The sequence below is a fragment of the Oncorhynchus tshawytscha genome, linkage group LG26, assembly GCF_018296145.1.
Source record: "Oncorhynchus tshawytscha isolate Ot180627B linkage group LG26, Otsh_v2.0, whole genome shotgun sequence".
NCBI classification, from domain to species: Eukaryota; Metazoa; Chordata; class Actinopteri; order Salmoniformes; family Salmonidae; genus Oncorhynchus; species Oncorhynchus tshawytscha.
In genome coordinates this window covers 27,608,546-27,630,518 of record NC_056454.1, presented here as the reverse complement: position 1 = coordinate 27,630,518, position 21,973 = coordinate 27,608,546, and the positions used below count along the sequence as shown (strand labels likewise).

At 43.4% G+C, this 21,973-nt stretch overlaps 1 protein-coding gene across 2 annotated transcripts in view; it reads right to left on the bottom strand.

Moving 5' to 3' along the window:
* Positions 1–21,973, bottom strand: part of LOC112225470 (mannosyl-oligosaccharide 1,2-alpha-mannosidase IB) — a 151,576-nt gene that overhangs the window by 83,363 nt on the left and 46,240 nt on the right. For both annotated transcript variants that reach the window (XM_024389452.2, XM_024389453.2), the window contains one exon: positions 2,340–2,436. In XM_024389452.2, the coding sequence (XP_024245220.1) occupies positions 2,340–2,436 (97 nt within the window). The remainder of the gene's footprint in view (positions 1–2,339; positions 2,437–21,973) is intronic.

Sequence of the window (21,973 nt, the reverse complement as noted above, 5' to 3'; positions counted from 1 at the left end):
TAAAAAACAGAAATACCTTATTTACATAAGTATTCAGACACTTTGCATCCTGGTGCATCCTGTTTCCATTGATCATCCTTGAGATCTTTCTACAACTTGATTGGAGTCCACCTGGGGTAAATTCAATTGATTGGACATGATTTGGAAAGGCACACCTGTCTATATAAGGTCCCACATTTGACAGTGCATGTCAGAGCAAAAACCAAGACATGAGGTCGAAGAAATTGTCCGTAGAGCTCAGAGACAGGATTGTGTTGAGGCACAGGACAACCTTCCAGAAGGACCACCATCTCTGCAGCACTCCACCAATCATGCCTTTACGGTAGAGTGGTTTGAGAAACAAGTTTCTCTGGTCTGATGAAAGCAAGATTGAACACTTTTGGCCTGAATGCCAAGCGTCACACCTGGAAGAAATCTGGCACCATCTCTACGGTGAAGCATGGTGGCGCAGCATCATGCAGTGGGGATGTTTTTCAGCGGCAGGGACTGGGAGACTAGTCAGGATCGAGAAAAAGATAAACGGAGCAAAGCACAGAGAGATCCTTGATGAAAACCTGCTCCAGAGTGCTCAGGACCTCATATTGGGGTGAAGGTTCACCTTCCAACATGACAACAACCCTAAGCACACAGCCAAGACAATGCAGGACTGGCTTCAACACAAGTCTCTGAATGTCTTTGAGTATCCCAGCCAGAGCCCGGACTTGAATCCGATCAAACATCTCTGGAGAGACCTGAAAATAGCTGTGCAACGACACTCCCCATCCAACCTGACAGAGCCTGAGAGGGTCAAAAATCTCTAGCTAAACTGACTGATTTCTCTAGCTAAACTGACTGATTTCTCTAGCTTAAACTGACTGATTTCTCTAGCTTAAACTGACTGATTTCTCTAGCTTAAACTGACTGATTTCTCTAGCTTAAACTGACTGATTTCTCTAGCTTAAACTGACTGATTTCTCTAGCTTAAACTGACTGATTTCTCTAGCTTAAACTGACTGATTTCTCTAGCTTAAACTGACTGATTTCTCTAGCTTAAACTGACTGATTTTGATGGGGATTGTTTTATTATGCCAATTAGATTTCCGCAGGGGCGTGGACATTGTCTCTAGGGGGCTAACCCAACATGACTTTAACTCAGTTACCCCTTAACTCAGCATGATGTCAACTCTGTTACCACTTCACTCCGTTACCTCCATCTGAACACACTGCTGTATTGTTAGCTCAGTCTCAGCTCCACACTCTCTCACCCCAACCTCAACTGAATTGTGCTCCATTACAAGGACAGGCGTTTGTTATTATCCCTGCGTGAACCATTCCGTGTTCAAAACTTTTACTATCTACTGTGAACATCAGCTCTTCGGTTTCTACACGACACTAACAGGGTTATCTGACAGAGACTGGTGCCACGAGGACAATGGACACCCAATCCTCTTGTTAGAAATCCAGGCCTGTACCACTATCATAGCGGGCGAAACTTAGATAGGCTTGGGTTAGCACAAACACACAGAGATCATTCCCCTTTCTTTGACATGTGAAGGCACTGTAGAGACAGACAGTAGAGATGACGCATTGTGAGAATATATGAGACGCTGTGAGGAGGGGGGCTCTAGCGAGGGAAGCACAGAGATCACAGAGTCTGAAAGCTTCTTCCAACATATTCTCTCTGATAGAAACACCAAACAAACTGACACACACATACACACTGATAGAAGGATCAATATAGCCTAGTAGTCCTGTCTGTAGAGCCTCTCAAAATCAGACAGAGCGAGAGAGGAGCAAGATACAAAAGCAGAGAGAGAAAGACTCATCAATAATGTGGTTTAGTGAGAAGTGTGAGCTGATGGTACTCATCAGTGTGGGGTTCTGCCTCCTCTCCTCCACTTTGTTTTCTGGCCAACGAACATGAGATCACTACCCAGTGTGGATATATATCCAGCAGCCATCCCAGAGAACCAGGAGAGACAGACTGACCACACCACAGTACTGCAGCTCATTCACCATTTAACAGCAGCTCATCAAACACCACAAGAGCTTATGGACAATTTGCTTCACTGGACATTCTCATTTTCCATACAGAAAACGCATACATGCACAGTACACACGCCACAAATGAGCCGCAGTCCAAGTTGTCTGATCTGCTTTATCTCAGAAAGCAGCTGCAGAACCGAACAGTAACAACAGCAACATCCCAGAGACAGACTGGGTTGGTTGGATGGGGTCCACTGTTAATGGATGATGGCCAAGCATGAACATGTCCAGTATTTCTGAGGGAGGGTGTGCACATATGGAGAGGAAAGGTGAATTTACGTGTGTGTGGTTCAGAAAAACGCCATGGCACTTACCAAAGATATTGGTGGAATGTCCTTTCTTGGCGAGAGGTTTCAACTCGTTGTGTCCCCATCCGTACTGTCTGTAGCTGTCCCACGCATGCTTCATCATCTACAACACACACACACACACACGCTTTAGACACATCTGCAATACAGCAACGTAACGCGAGTCTTGACTCTTGTTCCACCTGGAATAGAAACGCAGAGCATTTAGAGAAAGACAATCAAAGCATTTTGTTTTGTCTGCTACAACACCATGAACCTATCTTGAACTATAGACTCTAAAGGGAGAACCTTACAAGAGGCTTGTCACATACCTTTTATTTTATAAATGACTCATACATACAGTCCTGCACATAACATCTTGACAGCACAAACAATCAGCATTAACACACAATTCTTTTTTCACCATCATTTCAGCCTTGACACTGGAAAGAGAATGGCACCTAGGCCTTTGTTCTGGAAAATGATACAACTGAGATTGACATCCCCGTGCCCCCTCAGCCACTGGCCCAACCTCCACTCCAGCCCCTTAAACACACCCAAGCTCTTTACACACCCCAAGCCCCAGCCCCTGGTGTGACCACAACTCTGTCAGTTCCTCTGTCACTCAGTTTCTAGGTCAATGGCCAGCAGGTACCTCACCACACATCTCACACCATGGCTGGGTGGACAGGACACAGTCTGTGTGTGTGTTTGCCGTGTAACTACTTCTCTTCAGACAACATTGATAAATTGGCGCCGTAGGGCTCCTCTCTCTAATCTTTTTCATTGTGTTTTCCTTGACTGTCTGGAGGCACTGACCACACATGTGTCTTAAGGATAAAAACACAGCTGTATTCTTAACATGACCTTTACAGAGGAGCCGTAAGAGATGAACTGAGAATAAAGAGGGAGAAACAGACAGGATAGTGAGGTAAGCCTTGACACGAAGACAGTGATTCTGACCAAAGGAGAGAAGAGGAGACGCAAGGGAAATTCAAGAGAAACTGCTGCTGACTGACAGAGAGTCATGCTTTCCCAAATCTCTACTGCACGCTCAACATTTCCCTTTTTCCTCCTAAATCATGGCCGTAGTCTGGTGGGATTAGCTATCCCAGGAGGATATTTTCTCACCCTGTTGGTCTGTCTCTGTCTGCCATGGCAGCCATCCAAAAATGTGAGACCAGGTTTTCCTCCTGTTCGAGCCAGAGTCTCCTCTTCTCCTTTCGCTCTCCTCTGCCAGCCTCTCCTCTCACCTCTCTTCTCCCAGCAGCACCAAGGCAAGGGAGGAAGGGAGCAAAGCCAATAGAACACATGGCCAGGAGTTTCATTGTGTTCTTGGCTTGCTGGCATTCAATGACGCACTCGGTCTCCACACAGCAGGAGATTATAAATCACATTAACTTACTGGGAAAACACCACTTAACCCATTGGCTCCTGATGGCGAGGTAGACCTCTAATTGGCAGGTTTATAAAATGCTGATTGGCCCATCTGTTAAAGAATATAGGATTTACAGAAACTGAATATTCAAATGTACAGTACGAGTCAAAAGTTTGGACACATACTCACTCAAGGGTTTTTCTTATTTTTTTTATACATTGTAGAATAATAGTGAAGACATCAAAACTATGAAATAACACATATGGAATCATGTAGTAACCAAAAAAGTGATAAACAAATCTAAATAGATTTTATATTTGAGATTCTTCAAAGTAGCAACCCTTTGCCTTGATGACAGCTTAGCACACTCCTGGCTTTCTCTCACCCAGCTTCATGAGGTAGTCACCGGGAATGCATTTCAATTAACATGTGTGCCTTGTTTAAAGTTAATTTATGGAATTTCTTTCCTTCTTAACTTCTTGGATATAGGGGGCGCTCTTTTAATTTATGGATAAAAAAACGTGCCCGTTTTAAGCGCAATATTTTGACACGAAAAGATGCTCGACTATGCATATAATTGGCATCTTTGGAAAGAAATCATTCTAAGGTTTCCAAAACTGTGAGTGCCACAGAACTCATGCTACAGGCGAAACCAAGATGAAACTTCAAACAGGAAATGGGCAGAATTTTTGAAGCTCTGTTTTCCATTGTCTCCTTATAAGGCTGTGAATGCGCCGGGAATGAGCCTGCCCTTTCTATCGTTTCTCCAAGGTGTCTGCAGCATTGTGACGTATTTGTAGGCATATCATTGGAAGATTGGCCATAAGAGACTACATTTACCAGGGGTCCGCCCGGTGTCCTTTGTCTAAATTGGTGCGTAATCTACAAGCTGCACGCAGTCATCCAGTGATTGAGAGAGAGGAGGCTTTCAACGAACGATATATCATGAAGAGATATGTGAAAAACACCTTGAGGATTGATTCTAAACAACGTTTACCATGTTTCAGTCGATATTATGGAGTTAATTTGGAAAAAAGTTTGGCGTTTTGAAGACTGAATTTTCGTTTTTTTTTGTTAGCCAAACGTGACGCACCAAACGGAGCAATTTCTCCTAAACAAATAATCTTTCAGGAAAAACTGAGCATTTGCTATCTAACTGAGTCTCCTCATTGAAAACATCTGAAGTTCTTCAAAGGTAAATGATTTTATTTGAATGATTTTCTGGTTTTTGTGAAAATGTTGCCTGCTGATGCTAATGCTAAATGCTACGCTAGCTGCGCTAGCTGTTACACAAATGCTTGTTTTGCTATGGTTGAGAAGCATATTTTGAAAATCTGAGATGACAGTGTTGTTAACAAAAGGCTAAGCTTGAGAGCCAGCATATTAATTTCATTTCATTTGCGATTTTCATGAATAGTTAACGTTGCGTTATGGTAATGAGCTTGAGGCTGTATTCACGATCCCGGATGGCTCGACGCAAGAAGTTAATGCTCCAAGCTCGTCAAAGTACCCTCCAAGACCCTGGGTCTCGACCCCGCCCTGTGCAACTGGGTACTGGACTTCCTGACGGGCCGCCCCCAGGTGGTGAGGGTAGGCAACAACATCTCCTCCCCGCTGATCCTCAACACTGGGGCCCCACAAGGGTGCGTTCTGAGCCCTCTCCTGTACTCCCTGTTCACCCACGACTGCGTGGCCATGCACGCCTCCAACTCAATCATCAAGTTTGCGGACGACACAACAGTGGTAGGCTTGATTACCAACAACGACGAGACGGCCTACAGGGAGGAGGTGAGGGCCCTCGGAGTGTGGTGTCAGGAAAATAACCTCACACTCAACGTCAACAAAACTAAGGAGATGATTGTGGACTTCAGGAAACAGCAGAGGGAACACCCCCATCCACATCGATGGAACAGTAGTGGAGAGGGTAGCAAGTTTTAAGTTCCTCGGCATACACATCACAGACAAACTGAATTGGTCCACTCACACAGACAGCATCGTGAGGAAGGCGCAGCAGCGCCTCTTCAACCTCAGGAGGCTGAAGAAATTTGGCTTGTCACCAAAAGCACTCACAAACTTCTACAGATGCACAATCGAGAGCATCCTGGCGGGCTGTATCACCGCCTGGTATGGCAACTGCACCGCCCTCAACCGTAAGGCTCTCCAGAGGGTAGTGAGGTCTGCACAACGCATCACCGGGGGCAAACTACCTGCCCTCCAGGACACCTACACCACCCGATGCTACAGGAAGGCCATAAAGATCATCAAGGACATCAACCACCCGAGCCACTGCCTGTTCACCCCGCTGCCATCCAGAAGGCGAGGTCAGTACAGGTGCATCAAATCTGGGACCGAGAGACTGAAAAACAGCTTCTATCTCAAGGCCATCAGACTGTTAAACAGCCACCACTAACATTGAGTGGCTACTGCCAACACACTGTCAATGACACTGACTCTACTCCAGCCACTTTAATCATGGGAATTGATGGGAAATTATGTAAATATATCACTAGCCACTTTAAACAATGCTACCTTATATAATGTTACTTACCCTACATTGTTCATCTCATATGCATACGTTGATACTGTACTCTATATCATCGACTGCATCCTTATGTAATACATGTATCACTAGCCACTTTAACTATGCCACTTGGTTTACATACTTATCTCATATGTATATACTGTACTCGATATCATCTACTGTATCTTGCCTATGCTGCTCTGTACCATCACTCATTCATATATCCTTATGTACATATTCTTTATCCCCTTACACTGTGTAAGACAGTAGTTTTTTTTGGAATTGTTAGTTAGATTACTTGCTCATTATTACTGCATTGTCGGAACTAGAAGCACAAGCATTTCGCTACACTCGCATTAACATCTGCTAACCATGTGTATGTGACAAATAAAATTTGATTTGATTTGATTTGATTTAATGTGTTTGAGCCAATCAGTTGTGTTGTGACAAGGTAGGGGTGGTCCATCATTACTTTAAGACATGAAGGTCAGTCAATCCGGAAAATTTCAAGAACTTTTAAAGTTTAAAAGTGAAGTCGCAAAAACCAGCCAGCACTAAAATGAAACTCTCTCCATAATAAATGCCATAATAAATGCTTCAGAGTTCAAGTAACAGACATCTCAAGATCAACTGTTCAGAGGAGACTGCATGAAATCAGACCTTTACTACTTCCGGCGCCGACAGAGATGGCCGCCTCGCTTCGCGTTCCTAGGAAACTATGCAGTGTTTTGTTTTTTTCCGTGTTATTTCTTACATTAGTACCCCAGGTCATCTTAGGTTTCATTACATACAGTCGAGAAGAACTACTGAATATAAGATCAGCGTCAACTCACCATCAGTACGACCAAGAATATGTTTTTCGCGACGCGGATCCTGTGTTCTGCCTTTCAACCAGGACAACGGAATGGATCCTATGCGGCGACCCAAAAAAACGACTCCGAAAAAGAGGGAAACGAGGCGGTCTTCTGGTCAGACTCCGGAGACGGGCACATCGTGCACCACTCCCTAGCATTCTTCTCACCAATGTCCAGTCTCTTGACAACAAGGTTGATGAAATCCGAGCAAGGGTAGCATTCCAGAGGGACATCAGAGACTGTAACGTTCTTTGCTTCACGGAAACATGGCTCACTGGAGAGACGCTATCGGAGGCGGTGCAGCCAGCGGGTTTCTCCACGCATCGCGCCGACAGAAACAAACATCTTTCTGGTAAGAAGAGGGGCGGGGGCGTATGCCTTATGGCTAACGAGACATGGTGTGATGAAAGAAACGTACAGGAAGTCAAATCCTTCTGTTCACCTGATTTAGAATTCCTCACAATCAAATGTAGGCCGCATTATCTACCAAGAGAATTCTCTTCGATTATAAATCACAGCCGTATATATCCCCCCCAAGCAGACACATCGATGGCTCTGAACGAACTTTATTTGACTCTTTGCAAACTGGAATCCATTTATCCGGAGGCTGCATTCATTGTAGCTGGGGATTTTAACAAGGCTAATCTGAAAACAAGACTCCCTAAATTTTATCAGCATATCGATTGCGCAACCAGTGGTGGAAAAACCTTGGATCATTGTTACTCTAACTTCCGCGACGCATATAAGGCCCTGCCCGGCCCTCCTTTCGGAAAAGCTGACCACGACTCCATTTTGTTGATCCCTGCCTACAGACAGAAACTAAAACAAGAGGTCTGTCCAACGCTGGTCCGACCAAGCTGACTCCACACTCCAAGACTGCTTCCATCACGTGGACTGGGATATGTTTCGTATTGCTTCAGATAACAATATTGACGAATACGCTGATTCGGTGTGCGAGTTCATTAGAACGTGCGTTGAAGATGTCGTTCCCATAGCAACGATTAAAACATTCCCTAACCAGAAACCGTGGATTGATGGCAGCATTCGCGTGAAACTGAAAGCGCGAACCACTGCTTTTAATCAGGGCAAGGTGACTGGTAACATGACCGAACACAAACAGTGCAGCTATTCCCTCCACAAGGCTATCAAACAAGCTAAGCGTCAGTACAGAGACAAAGTAGAATCTCAATTCAACGGCTCAGACACAAGAGGCATGTGGCAGGGTCTACAGTCAATCACGGACTTCAAGAAGAAATCCAGCCCAGTCACGGACCAGGATGTCTTGCTCCCAGGCAGACTAAATAACTTTTTTGCCCGCTTTGAGGACAATACAGTGCCACTGACACGGCCTGCAACGAAAACATGCGGACTCTCCTTCACTGCAGCCGAGGTGAGTAAGACATTTAAACGTGTTAACCCTCGCAAGGCTGCAGGCCCAGACGGCATCCCCAGCCGCGCCCTCAGAGCATGCGCAGACCAGCTGGCCGGTGTGTTTACGGACATATTCAATCAATCCCTATACCAGTCTGCTGTTCCCACATGCTTCAAGAGGGCCACCATTGTTCCTGTTCCCAAGAAAGCTAAGCTAAAACGACTACCGCCCCGTAGCACTCACTTCCGTCATCATGAAGTGCTTTGAGAGACTAGTCAAGAACCATATCACCTCCACCCTACCTGACACCCTAGACCCACTCCAATTTGCTTACCGCCCAAATAGGTCCACAGACGATGCAATCTCAACCACACTGCACACTGCCCTAACCCATCTGGACAAGAGGAATACCTATGTGAGAATGCTGTTCATCGACTACAGCTCGGCATTCAACACCCTAGTACCCTCCAAGCTCGTCATCAAGCTCAAGACCCTGGGTCTCGACCCCGCCCTGTGCAACTGGGTACTGGACTTCCTGACGGGCCGCCCCCAGGTGGTGAGGGTAGGCAACAACATCTCCACCCCGCTGATCCTCAACACTGGGGCCCCACAAGGGTGCGTTCTGAGCCCTCTCCTGTACTCCCTGTTCACCCACGACTGCGTGGCCACGCACGCCTCCAACTCAATCATCAAGTTTGCGGACGACACAACAGTGGTAGGCTTGATTACCAACAACGACGAGACGGCCTACAGGGAGGAGGTGAGGGCCCTCGGAGTGTGGTGTCAGGAAAATAACCTCACACTCAACGTCAACAAAACTAAGGAGATGATTGTGGACTTCAGGAAACAGCAGAGGGAACACCCCCCTATCCACATCGATGGAACAGTAGTGGAGAGGGTAGCAAGTTTTAAGTTCCTCGGCATACACATCACAGACAAACTGAATTGGTCCACTCACACAGACAGCATCGTGAAGAAGGCGCAGCAGCGCCTCTTCAACCTCAGGAGGCTGAAGAAATTCAGCTTGTCACCAAAAGCACTCACAAACTTCTACAGATGCACAATCGAGAGCATCCTGGTGGGCTGTATCACCGCCTGGTACGGCAACTGCTCCGCCCACAACCGTAAGGCTCTCCAGAGGGTAGTGAGGTCTGCACAATGCATCACCGGGGGCAAACTACCTGCCCTCCAGGACACCTACACCACCCGATGTTACAGGAAGGCCATAAAGATCATCAAGGACATCAACCACCCGAGCCACTGCCTGTTCACCCCGCTATCATCCAGAAGGCGAGGTCAGTACAGGTGCATCAAAGCTGGGACCGAGAGACTGAAAAACAGCTTCTATTTCAAGGCCATCAGACTGTTAAACAGCCACCACTAACATTGAGTGGCTGCTGCCAACACACTGACACTGACTCAACTCCAGCCACTTTAATAATGGGAATTGATGGGAAATGATGTAAATCATATCATATATCACTAGCCACTTTAAACAATGCTACCTTATATAATGTTACTTACCCTACATTATTCATCTCATATGCATACGTATATACTGTACTCTATATCATCGACTGCATCCTTATGTAATACATGTATCACTACACTTTAACTATTCCACTTTGTTTACATACTCATCTCATATGTATATACTGTACTCGATACCATCTACTGTATCTTGCCTATGCTGCTCTGTACCATCACTCATTCATATATCCTTATGTACATATTCTTTATCCCCTTACACTGTGTATAAGAGAGTAGTTTTGGAATTGTTAGTTAGATTACTTGTTGGTTATTACTGCATTGTCGGAACTAGAAGCACAAGCATTTTGCTACACTCGCATTAACATCTGCTAACCATGTGTATGTGACAAATAACATTTGATTTGATTTCATTGTTGAATTGCTGCAAAGAAACCACTACTAAAAGTACATCAATAATAAGAAGAGACTTTCTTGGGCCAAGAAACACCAGAAATTGACATTCGACCGATGGAAATCTGTCCTTTGGTCTGATGAGTTCAAATGTGAGATTTTTGGGTCCAACTGCCGTGTCTTTGTGAGACGCAGGGTAGGTGAACGGATGATCTCCGCATGTGTGGGTCCCACTGTGAAGCATGGAGGTGGCGTGATGGTGCTTTGCTGGTGACACTGTCTATGATTTATTTAGAATTCAAGGCACACTTATACAGCATGGCTACCACAGCATTCTGCAGCGATAAGCCATCCCATCTGGTTTTGCTCTTAGTGGGACTATCATTTGTTTTCAACAGGACATTGACCCAACACACCTCCAGGCTGGGTAAGGGCTATTTGACCAAGAAGGAGATTGATGGAATGCTGCATCAGATGACCTGGCCTCCACAATCACCCAACCTCAACCAAATTGAGATGGTTTGGGATGAGTCGGAACGCAGAGTGATGGAAAAGCAGCAGACAAGTGCTCAGCATGTGGGAACTCCTTCAAGACTGTTGGAAAAGTATTCCAAGTGAAGCTGGTTGAAATAATGCCAAGAGTGTACACAGCTGTCATCAAGGCAAAGGGTGGCTACTTTGAAAAATCTAAAACACTTTTTTTGTGTTATTGCATAGTTGATGTCTTCACTATTACTCCACAATGTAGAAAATAGTAATAATAAAGAAAAACCCTGGAATGATCAGGTGTGTCCAAACCTTTGACCTGAACTGTATATTAACATTATACACACTGACTGGACATTTCACTTAACATACCATTAACATGACACAAAAATGACAGTTTGTTGTTATAACATTATGACCAGCACTCAATATCATTTCTAGAGTCTAAAACCCAACAACCATTACTGAATTGACTGACTGGGGTAACATCTTGACCAGCATTCAAGATCACTTCTGTTGTAGGGAGTCTGATTCTAAAATGCCATAGCCAATTAAACTCTCCCTTCATGCATGACTTTATGGTGTGTTTCAACAGATGCTGCTCCTTCAGGTTAGGTTACCCTCTCGAGCACATATTGAATGTCAAGATCATTGCAGACATACACACATACGTTACCATGCCGCTGCCTGTAGCGTGAGACCAGGCCAGGGATGTGTCCCAAACAGCACCCGTTTCCCTATGTAGTGCACCCTACGGGCCCTAGTCAAATGTAGTGCACCCTACGGGCCCTAGTCATTTGGGACGAAGGCCAGAAGCATAATGTGTTAAGTGGCATTGCAAGTATTTATATCTGCTTTGCAAGTATTTATATCTGCTTTGAAAAGAGAGAGGGTTTTGGTTGGCTCTGGTTCGGTCTGGTTCCTGTTCTCAGACGTCCACATTCTTCTCCAGCTTAGCTGATCCTCAGCTTCTTCACTGAGACCATGGGAGCACTGATGAGGGATACACAAATCACACTAAGACAGAGGAATAATGTGCCTCAGCAAAAAGAGGGCAAATCTACACACTGCAATAAGACAGTGCTAGCTATGTTCCCAACCGTGGTCTTCTCTACTCTTGGCTTTTATTCCCAGTGACTGTTGATGGCCTTCTGCTCGTCGGTTAGCAGCCATCCTGCCTGTCTAACTATGGGCTTGGGACAGCTTGTGGTGGGGTTCTCAGTGTCTGTTAAATAAAACCCACGCTCCACAGAGATGGAGAAACACACAGACCAACCTCTGGTGATTTATCTCTGAGCCAGAAAAATGTGTAAGAAACTCACAGCCAACCTCATGGTTCTGGATGTGTTGGTTTGAGCATGGTAACAAAGAACACTAAGATTGTGGGTTTAATTCACACAAGGGCCTTATATACTGGATATACAGTGCATTTGGAAAGTATTCAGATCCCTGGACTTTGGTCGGTTGCGGGCGACTTAGAGCCGTCCTGACACTGAATTGATCACAGCGGGGATTGGTGCGAACTATAGGGGCGAGGGGCCAGGGTTACTGTGGGTTCCGTGTGAAACACGGTACTTGGTGAAGCCCTATTGGAGAAAAAAAAACCTTGTTCTGAAAAGTGTCTACAGTGGGGCAAAAAAGTATTTAGTCAGCCACCAATTGTGCACGTTCTCCCACTTAAAAAGATGAGAGGCCTGTAATTGTCATCATAGGTACACTTCAACTATGACAGACAAAATGAGAAGAAAAAAATCCAGAAAATCACATTGTAGGATTTTTAATTAATTGATTTGCAAATTATGGTGGAAAATAAGTATTTGGTCAATAACAAAAGTATCTCAATACTTTGTTATATACCCTTTGTTGGCAATGACAGAGGTCAAATGTTTTCTGTAAGTCTTCACAAGGTTTACACACGGTTGCTGGAATTTTGGCCCATTCCTCCATGCAGATCTCCTCTAGAGCAGTGATGTTTTGGGGCTGTTGCTGGGCAACACAAACTTTCAACTCCCTCCAAAGATTTTCTATGGGGTTGAGATCTGGAGACTGGCTAGGCCATTCCAGGACCTTGAAATGCTTCTTACGAAGCCACTCCTTCGTTGCCCGGGCGGTGTGTTTGGGATCACTGTCATTCTGAAAGACCCAGCCACGTTTCATCTTCAATGCCCTTGCTGATGGAAGGAGGTTTCCACTCAAAATCTCATGATACATGGCCCCATTAATTCTTTCCTTTACACGGATCAATCGTCCTGGTCCCTTTGCAGAAAAACAGCCCCAAAGCATGATGTTTCCACCCCCATGCTTCACAGTAGGTATGGTATTCTTTGGATGCAACTCAGCATTCTTTGTCCTCCAAACACAACGATTTGAGTTTTTACCAAAAAGTTATATTTTGGTTTCATCTGACCATATGACATTCTCCCAATCTTCTTCTAGATCACCCAAATGCTCTCTAGCAAACTTCAGACGGGCTTGGACATGTACTGGCTTAAGCAGGGGGACACGTCTGGCACTGCAGGATTTGAGTCCCTGGCGGCGTAGTGTGTTACTTACTGATGGTAGGCTTTGTTACTTTGGTCCCAGCTCTCTGCAGGTCATTCACTAGGTTCCCCTGTGTGGTTCTGGGATTTTTGCTCACCGTTCTTGTGATCATTTTGTCCCCACGGGGTGAGATCTTGCGTGGAGCCCCAGATCGAGGGAGATTATCAGTGGTCTTGTATGTCTTCCATTTCCTAATAATTGCTCCCACAGTTGATTTCTTCAAACCAAGCTGCTTACCCATTGCAGATTCAGTCTTCCCAGCCTGGTGCAAGGGTAGGCTGTCTTAAGTCTATTTTCCTATGTCCGTATGTGTACAATTATTTTTCTTTATGGAGTTAAGGGTAGTGATTCTAATTCTATTTTGTTATTTGAAATGACTTTGTTTTATTTTTAACCATTAGTAGTGGGGTTTTTTTGTTGTTTTTTTACACATTACTCACATTGGGAGACATGTGTCAAAATCAGGGAGTCCTCTGAGGTTTTGGATTGAAGTTTACACACCTTAAGTGATATGTAGGAGTGTATTGAGTGATATGTGAAGGAGTGTATTGTTGTGTTGTTTGTTCTGTTCTGATACAAATCTCACCAGATTAGGTCTGCTGGATTGTTGGGATTTCTCCCGATGGGTTATAGGTCTGACTTCCTGAACCTGTGGCTCTGCGGTGAAGTTGACAGTGTGATGGGGAGTATAAACCAATTTGCAAAACATTGTTTCAATAGAATGTGTTGTTATTCTCTTTGACTTGTTTAGACATTGGTACTAAGAATAATTGGTAAACGTAATAATTTATGCTTGTCTGGATTTCCTGAATCAAAAATGAACTGAACTAAACTGTTGTTCTGATCTGTCCTCTCTTAAGGTTATCATGAAAAGTGACGTCAGTAGGTGTCTTAAGGCATGGAAGAGATAATTGGAGCGAACAGCATGTACCTCAAAACCCCCTCTTAACTCGCTGAAGAAAAGCGACAACGGCGTTCAATACGACCCTGTCCGCACCACTTCTACCAAGAGACCTGAGTCTGAGCCAGCAACCGGTGTACAGCATCCGATCTAAGCTGTCAACTGCTTTTCTCTCAGGAGTGTGACAGGAGTCCACGTGGAGTGAGCATGGGGACAGATCTGTTCCAAACTTCTCTTATGTTGCTAGTATACTGGTTGACAAATGGACAAGACATAATGAGTGGTAAAGATGGTGGCAGCCCAGGTAAGACATTGAAATTGGGACATTATCATGGGCCATCCACTTTGAACTGTAAAGCTTTCTGAAGCTGACAATGAAGAAGACGACAGAAGATTCAGTGCCTGAAGGGGGGGATTGGTGAACTGTGCCCAAAATTGATTAAGACTTGTCTAAAATAGTTTATTTTGGGGTATCAGGTTGATTGTAGAGGTCTACACACTACACAAATGTATGGTAATTTAGATTAAGAATGCATTAAGATACTGATCTGTAATTATAATCATGATAAAAGTTAATAGTAGAATTATAGGATAACTATACTGTATGTTAATATCAATGCGCATCCTGCCAATGTCGATGTGTGTTAAATTGAGGGGTTTTGCCTTTGAGTGATAGGACCAATGTGAATCACTGAGCAATGTCATGCTAAATTTGGGTTGGAAAATTAATTGGGTTTTGGAAACTGATGGATTGATTGGTGAATGGGAAGAGTGAAACTGATCCTAATCTATTTTTACTAATTTCCGTTACCAAATTATGTTTTTGATGATATTGATAATACTCAGGAAGTATAGCATGTATGGTGTTACTGGCACATAGAGACTATAGGAGTTGACTTGATAAGTAGTGGAATCATGATGCTTGTCTTGGGTCATGTTCAATAGGCACCAACGGAATACATTTTACTTAAACCAGGAGTCACTACCTGGATTTGTCCAACAAGGTATGCTAATTTTAGTTTCTAGGGTGGAAATAGTTAAGTGGAAATAGTTATTTCCACCATAATGATCAATTGGAGTGTGCTAGATGACTAAATATTATTTAATAAACTCTATTGTTGCATGCACTGCATTAAGCATTTGGTAGGCCTGATCACGACAACGATGAGACAGCCTATAGGGAGGAGGTCAGAGACCTGACTGTGTGGTGCCAGGACAACAACCTCTCCATCAACGTGACAAATGAGATGATTGTGGACTACAGGAAAAGGAGGACTGAGCATGCCCCCATTCTCATCGACGGGGCTGTAGTGGAGCAGGTTGAAAGCTTCAAGTTCCTTGGCGTCCACATCACCAACAAGCTAACATGGTCCAAGCACACCAAGACAGTCGTGAAGAGGGCACGACAAAACCTATTCCCCCGCATGAGACTGGAAAGATTTGGCATGGGTCCTCAGATCCTCAAAAGGTTTTACTACTGCACCATCGAGAGCATCCTGACGGGTTGCATCACTGCCTGGTATGGCAACTGCTCAGCCTTCGACCGCAAGGCACTACAGGTGGTAAAGCGTACGGCCTCTATACCAGGCGGTGTCAGAAGAAGGCCCTAAAAATTGTCAAAGACTCCGTTCTCTCTGCTACCGCACGGCAAGCAGTATCGGAGCGCCAAGTCTAGGTTCAAGAGGCTTCTAAACAGCTTCTACCCCCAAGCCATAAAACTCCTGAACAGCTAATCAAATGGCTACACAGACTATTTGCATTGCAAGAGATTGTCCGTAGAGCTCCGAGACAGGATTGTGTCGAGGCACAGATCTGGGGAAGGGTACCAAAAAGTTTCTGCAGCATTCAAGGTCCCCAAGACAGTGGCCTCAATAATTCTTAAATGGAAGAAGTTTGAAACCACCAAGACTCTTCCTAGAGCTGGCTGGCTGCCTGTCCCAAACTGAGCAAATCATGGGAGGTGACCAAGAACCCGATGGTCACTCTGACAGAGCTTAAGAATTCCTCTGTGGAGATGGGAGAACCTTACAGAGGAACAACCATCTCTGCAGCACCACCAATCAGGCCTTTATGGCAGTGTCCAGATGGAAGCTACTCCTCAGTAAAAGGCAGGTGACAGCCGGCTTAGAGTTTTTAGGTCTCTCCAGAGATGTTCGATCGGGTTCAAGTCTGGGCTCTGGCTGGGCCACTCATGGACATAAAGCCTTTCAGACGATTAGAAACACGATTCTCTGGTCTGATGAAACCAAGACTGAACTCTTTGGCCTGAATGCGTAGCATCACGTCTGGAGGAAACCTGGCACCATCCCTACGGTGAAGCATGATGGTGGCAGCATCATGCTGTGGGGATGTTTTTTGGTTGGTTGATCAACAGAAAGATGAAAGGAGCAAAGTACAGAGAGATCCTTGATGAAAACCTGCTCCAGAGCGCTCAGGATCTCAGACTGGGGCAAAGGTTCACCTTCTAACAGGAGAAAAACGTGAGATGTTTTCCATTTTGATCTAGAATGCAGGCCTCACAAGACTAGTCTGAAGGTCCCCTGGTACCAGTTGAAAAAAATGAATGGAAGTATAGTATATGGAGAAGGTTTAGTGCCAAAAATATAGGGTTAAATATGTTTTTTTTTTTTCATTAAAAAACATTACCTGATCTTTCTTATATCTCTCAGATATAGGACAGACACTTCAAAACAAACTTAAATTAGATTTTTTTTTGGGGGGGGGGACTATCTGTTGTTCCATGTAGAGAATATGTTATTCAATGTATGGGCTAATCAGGCCAAAAAAGATTGTCAAATATCATTATAATTATAAAAATGTTTACTTCAAGGGGTCTTGAAATTCAAAATAAAAAGTCAAAATGATCCTTGGTATGATCTTCTTAAAACAATTCCATATAGCTTAGTAGAACCCCCCAGCGGAGCAAGACGGAGAAGCAAGAATAATTCCACATGTAGCAAGCAAAGTGTTTGTATTGTCCAATCTACATGAGAGCCAGACAGACAATGTAGTTGTCATGCACCTAATTAGCCCATTTCTCAGCGGCGCCGCCGACAACCTGCCTCAGCCTCCTCACCTTATGGGTTGTCAAGTAAAAAAAAGTTAGGTGAATCAGGTCAGACTAGGATGGAGCGTCAGTGTGTTGTTCAAGATGGATAAACAAAAAGGTAAGTCCAAACTCGTGCCAAATTGCTGAAAACCAGCAAAGCAACCAGCTCGTCCTCGACTGATGAAACGCCATCACAGGTGGAAGCTAGTAGGCCTACTTATGCAGCAGCTAGCACTAGCAGTCTTCCAGTCGCAACAGATCTCACTGCCCAGGCCTGGCAATGTCAGTGGCCTTGCTTCTTTTTCCTCCCCTCGCGGATAGTGACAGTTCCTCTTCCAGAAAACCAAGCTGATGACTGCCAAAGACTCAGCAGCGCTCATGAGAGCGACCCCCCTTTTGTTAACACTTGTAAGCCTACGAGTGATGAGACGGATAGTCCCGACAGCGTGGATTTCGAGTTCCAATGTGTAATATAAATAGGCTACCAGCTAAATCCTGTATATACAGCGCCTTCAGGAAGTATTCACACCTCTCGACTTTTTACACATTTTGTTGTGTTACAGCCTGAAATTAAAATGTATTAAATTTATATTTTGTGTCACTGATCTACACACAATATCCCATAATGTCAAAGTGGAATTAGATATTTACAAATGAGGTATTTAGAAATGTTTAGAAATGTTTAAATATTAATAAAACAATGTCTTGTGTCAATAAGTATTCAACCTAGGAGTAATAATTTGCTAAAAAAAAGTCACAAGTTGCATGAACTCACTGTGTGGAATAATAATGGTTAACATGATTTTTAAATGACGACCCCATCTCTGTACCCCACACATACAATTGTCTGTAAGGTCCCTCAGTCAAGCAGTGAATTTTAAGCCACAAAGACCAGAGTGCTTTTCCAAAGGTTCGCAAAGTGCACTTATTGGTAGATTTTAAAAAACGAAACAATTTTAAGCAGACATTGAATATCCCTTTGATCATAGTGCAGTTATTAATTACACTTTGTATGGTGTATCAATACACCCAGTCATAACAAAAATACAGGCACTCTTCCTAACTCAGTTGCCAGAGAGGAAGGAAACAACTCAGACACAGTGTTTCACCATGAGGCCAAGTGACTTTAAAACAGTTACAGAGTTTAATGGATGTGACCGGAGAAAACTGAGGCTGGATCAACAACATTGAAGTTAGATCACAATACTAACATAAATGACAGTGAAAAGAAGAAAGCCTGTACAGAATTTAATTTTTTTTTTTAAATGCATCCTGTTTTCAATAATGCACTAAAGTATTACTGTAATAAAAAAATGTCCTGAATACAAAGCATTATGTTTTGTTGGATTTGCCACAAACATATCACTACCACTCTTCATATTTTCAAGCATGGTGGTGGCTGCATCATGTTATGGGTAGGCTTGTCATCGGCAAGGATGAAAATAGTTTTTGTTTCTTTATAAAAATAAAAGGAACAGAACTAAGCACAGGCAAAATCCTTGAGGAAAACCTGGTTCAGTCTCATTTCCAACAGACAATGGGAGACATATTCAACTTTCAGAAGGACAATTACCCAAACAAAAGGCCAAATATACACTGGGGTTGCTTACCAAGACAACATTGAATGTTCATGAGTGTACTAGTTACAGTTGACTTAAAACCTGCTTAAATATCTATTGACAAGACTTGAAAATGATTGTCTAGCAATGATCAAAAAGCAACTTGAGCTTGAAGAATAAAAAAAAAAAATTTAAAAAGGGGGAAATATTGTATAATCTAGCTGTGCAAAACTCTTAGAGACTTACACAGAAAGACTCACAGATGTAATCACTGCCAAATGTGATTCTAACATGTATTGATTCAGGGGTTTGAATAATTATCTAAATTATACATTTTCATATTTATTTTCCATTAATAAAAACGAAATAAAAACATCTATTGATTACTGATTAGTATGCTGGTACACTGAAAATGTATTTTACAATCTGCAACGTCTGAATTTCCCACTTGAATTACTGAACAAGTAAATACATCATCGCCACCAGCCAGGAGTCTAAATAGCAGCATTGTGACAATGTAAGCCTATAGCTTAATGAAACATAAACGTTAGGCTTAACACGAGAAAAAACCTGCATCAATTAAAGCAAATCTATAGGCTACTACAAGCACTGGCGCCACATAGTCTGATAGCTTATCGATAGACATCACAATTTCAGAACCATGGACAGTGATCGGTAGTATATACTTTGTGAGTGGCTGACACATTAGATAAAACATTTTAGGGAGGTAGGTGGCCCAAACTCCAACTTTGCGGTCGTCCAGAGTAGGCTTGGGCGGTATAACGTAAACTGGGGTATTTGGAAATAGCCACGGGATGGTTTTAAATACCATCAATGCCGTTGAAACCACTTATTTTAAGTTTTTCAATACATTTTAATATTTGTAGTAAATACCTGCAGTCAACTTGTGCAATACGTTAGAAATGTTGGTGACCACTGTCCTGAGTCAAGATCTCGGAGTCAAAATGCAAGCCAAGATCTAACGCTCGGATTCTTAAAAAAAAATGTTTTTTTTAAACATGACTTTGATTTTGTAACATTAACCTTAACCAATTAAAAACTGTTTGGTTGCAATGAGGTTTGTGCAGTAGGCCATAGGCCCAATACATTATCACTGCATATTGGTTATGCTTGAATTGCCCTGCCAATGTTGTTCTTCTCAGACAATTTTGAAATAATGTTTTTAATTGGTATTTGATCACACTGGCAATAGATCATTTGTTGTATTACTCGTGAGACCCAGCTGAGTGAACATAATATTATATAGATTTTATTTTTACAGGACTGCATCTGATAGTCAGTCTGTTGCAGCGATGAGGCTGTGAAAAGAGGACACAGTCCAGCTGATGGCAAAACTGAAGTCGCACTGCATTATTTCTGACTCATGCACCAATTCATGTTGTTACTCCTATGACCAGAGAAAGTTAAATATTCCTCAATATTAAAAAAAGACAAGCCACTAACAATAACAACGCAAGCTTATCGGAACATTTTGTTAAACTCATTCATTGCAGCTGCAGTACGCACATTTTAAGGCTTATAAAAGTGCTGACAGTGCTGAATAACTTAAACATTAACTTACTCAAAAACAGCAGCTCTTTCCAGTATTCATTGAGACTCTCTAGTCACATTTTTTATTTTTTATTCTCACAGTACGAACTTTGCTGTGAGTTCGAGTTCTTTTTACAGTCTATGGCACTTTGCCTTCCTGGCGCTAGGGCTGCTGAATCAAGCGCACCTACTAACAACTGCACAAATGAATTAAAAAATAATAGGAATGCAAAGGCTTGATCAGTGTTTTTTTTATTTTTATGTATTACATAAATGTTTGTTGATAGACAAGGAATGCCTTGGAGGGACCAGTCAATCGTGATCGCCCGGTTGGTGACCACTGCATTGGGAGATAAAGCAGATCATGTTCCTCATTTCATCTGTCACATTTTTTTGCATTATGAAGTTTACCGTAGTTCCCCTGAACAGCTGAGCCAGTCATGCATTTGTTTGTAAATAGCACATTGGGAGAAATTGGGAGCAGGTGCTTAGCAGTTTTTGGTAACTGTACAAAAACCAAACCGTGACCCCAAAACCACAATACGTCCCGAACCGTGTGTTTAGGTCATACAGCAGAGGTCATGCAGTCTGTCTTACGCTGACATTGCTTATGTTGATATCCACACAAGTATAATTATGTAGTCATTTCTACCCACTATCCATCATGGTGTGGATTAATGTCTGCCTTTAGAACCAAGGAGAAGGCTAATATAAACCCATCTCCCTCTGCCTAGAGAAAATAGGGTCTGGTGTTGTATCACTACAGATTGTCGATTAGACTCTCTCCTCATTTGAATATTGAGTGGTGTAGATACCTCTGTAGATTTATTAATCATGCCACATTATACGCTCGACCTTGCCTTGGAACGGTCTCCAGCCCAGAGAGTTGCCCAGTGTTACTAAGGTCAGTCTGGACGAGATTAAAATCTCTGCCCTGCTCTCTCTCCGCTCGTCCACAATCACTGAGATGTGTATATCTCTTCAGCTCTTAGGGTTGACGAGAAAGGCAGATTTTATTATTAATCATTCTGGGGAATTCATAACCAGTTCTGATACGTACACACTGAAGTGGAAAGAAAAGTGGATTTCATCACCTGTGCCTCCGAGGACACATCACCTTGTAATTTCATAATCTGAGCACTCTGCTGCTGGAATGTGGCTTTTGTTCTAAATATCATCCGATTTTTGAAAAGGAGGAGCGTGACATTGCCTGTTGTGGGCTGAGCTCTTGGGCACGTTATATGAAGACATTATTTCCTCGGTTGATCGCTTTTTCAAAGCGTGCCTTGCAGTGAACCGTGAGGGTGACATCCTTTTAGAGTAAATCACATCTCTTGGACAACTTCCTGGAGAAGCAAGGCCAGGACTGGAGCAGAGGCACAGAAAGAGGGAAGGGAGAGATGAGGGAGACAGAAAGCGAGAGAGAGAGAAGCACGTAAAAAGACAGCACTACATAAAGAGTATCTAAGCAGATAAAGCAGAGAAAGGAAAAGAGGGATAGAAAGAGCGAGACAAAGATAGACAGAAAAAGACAAGAGCAGGTAGAGATGGTGAGGAAGGGGGACCTT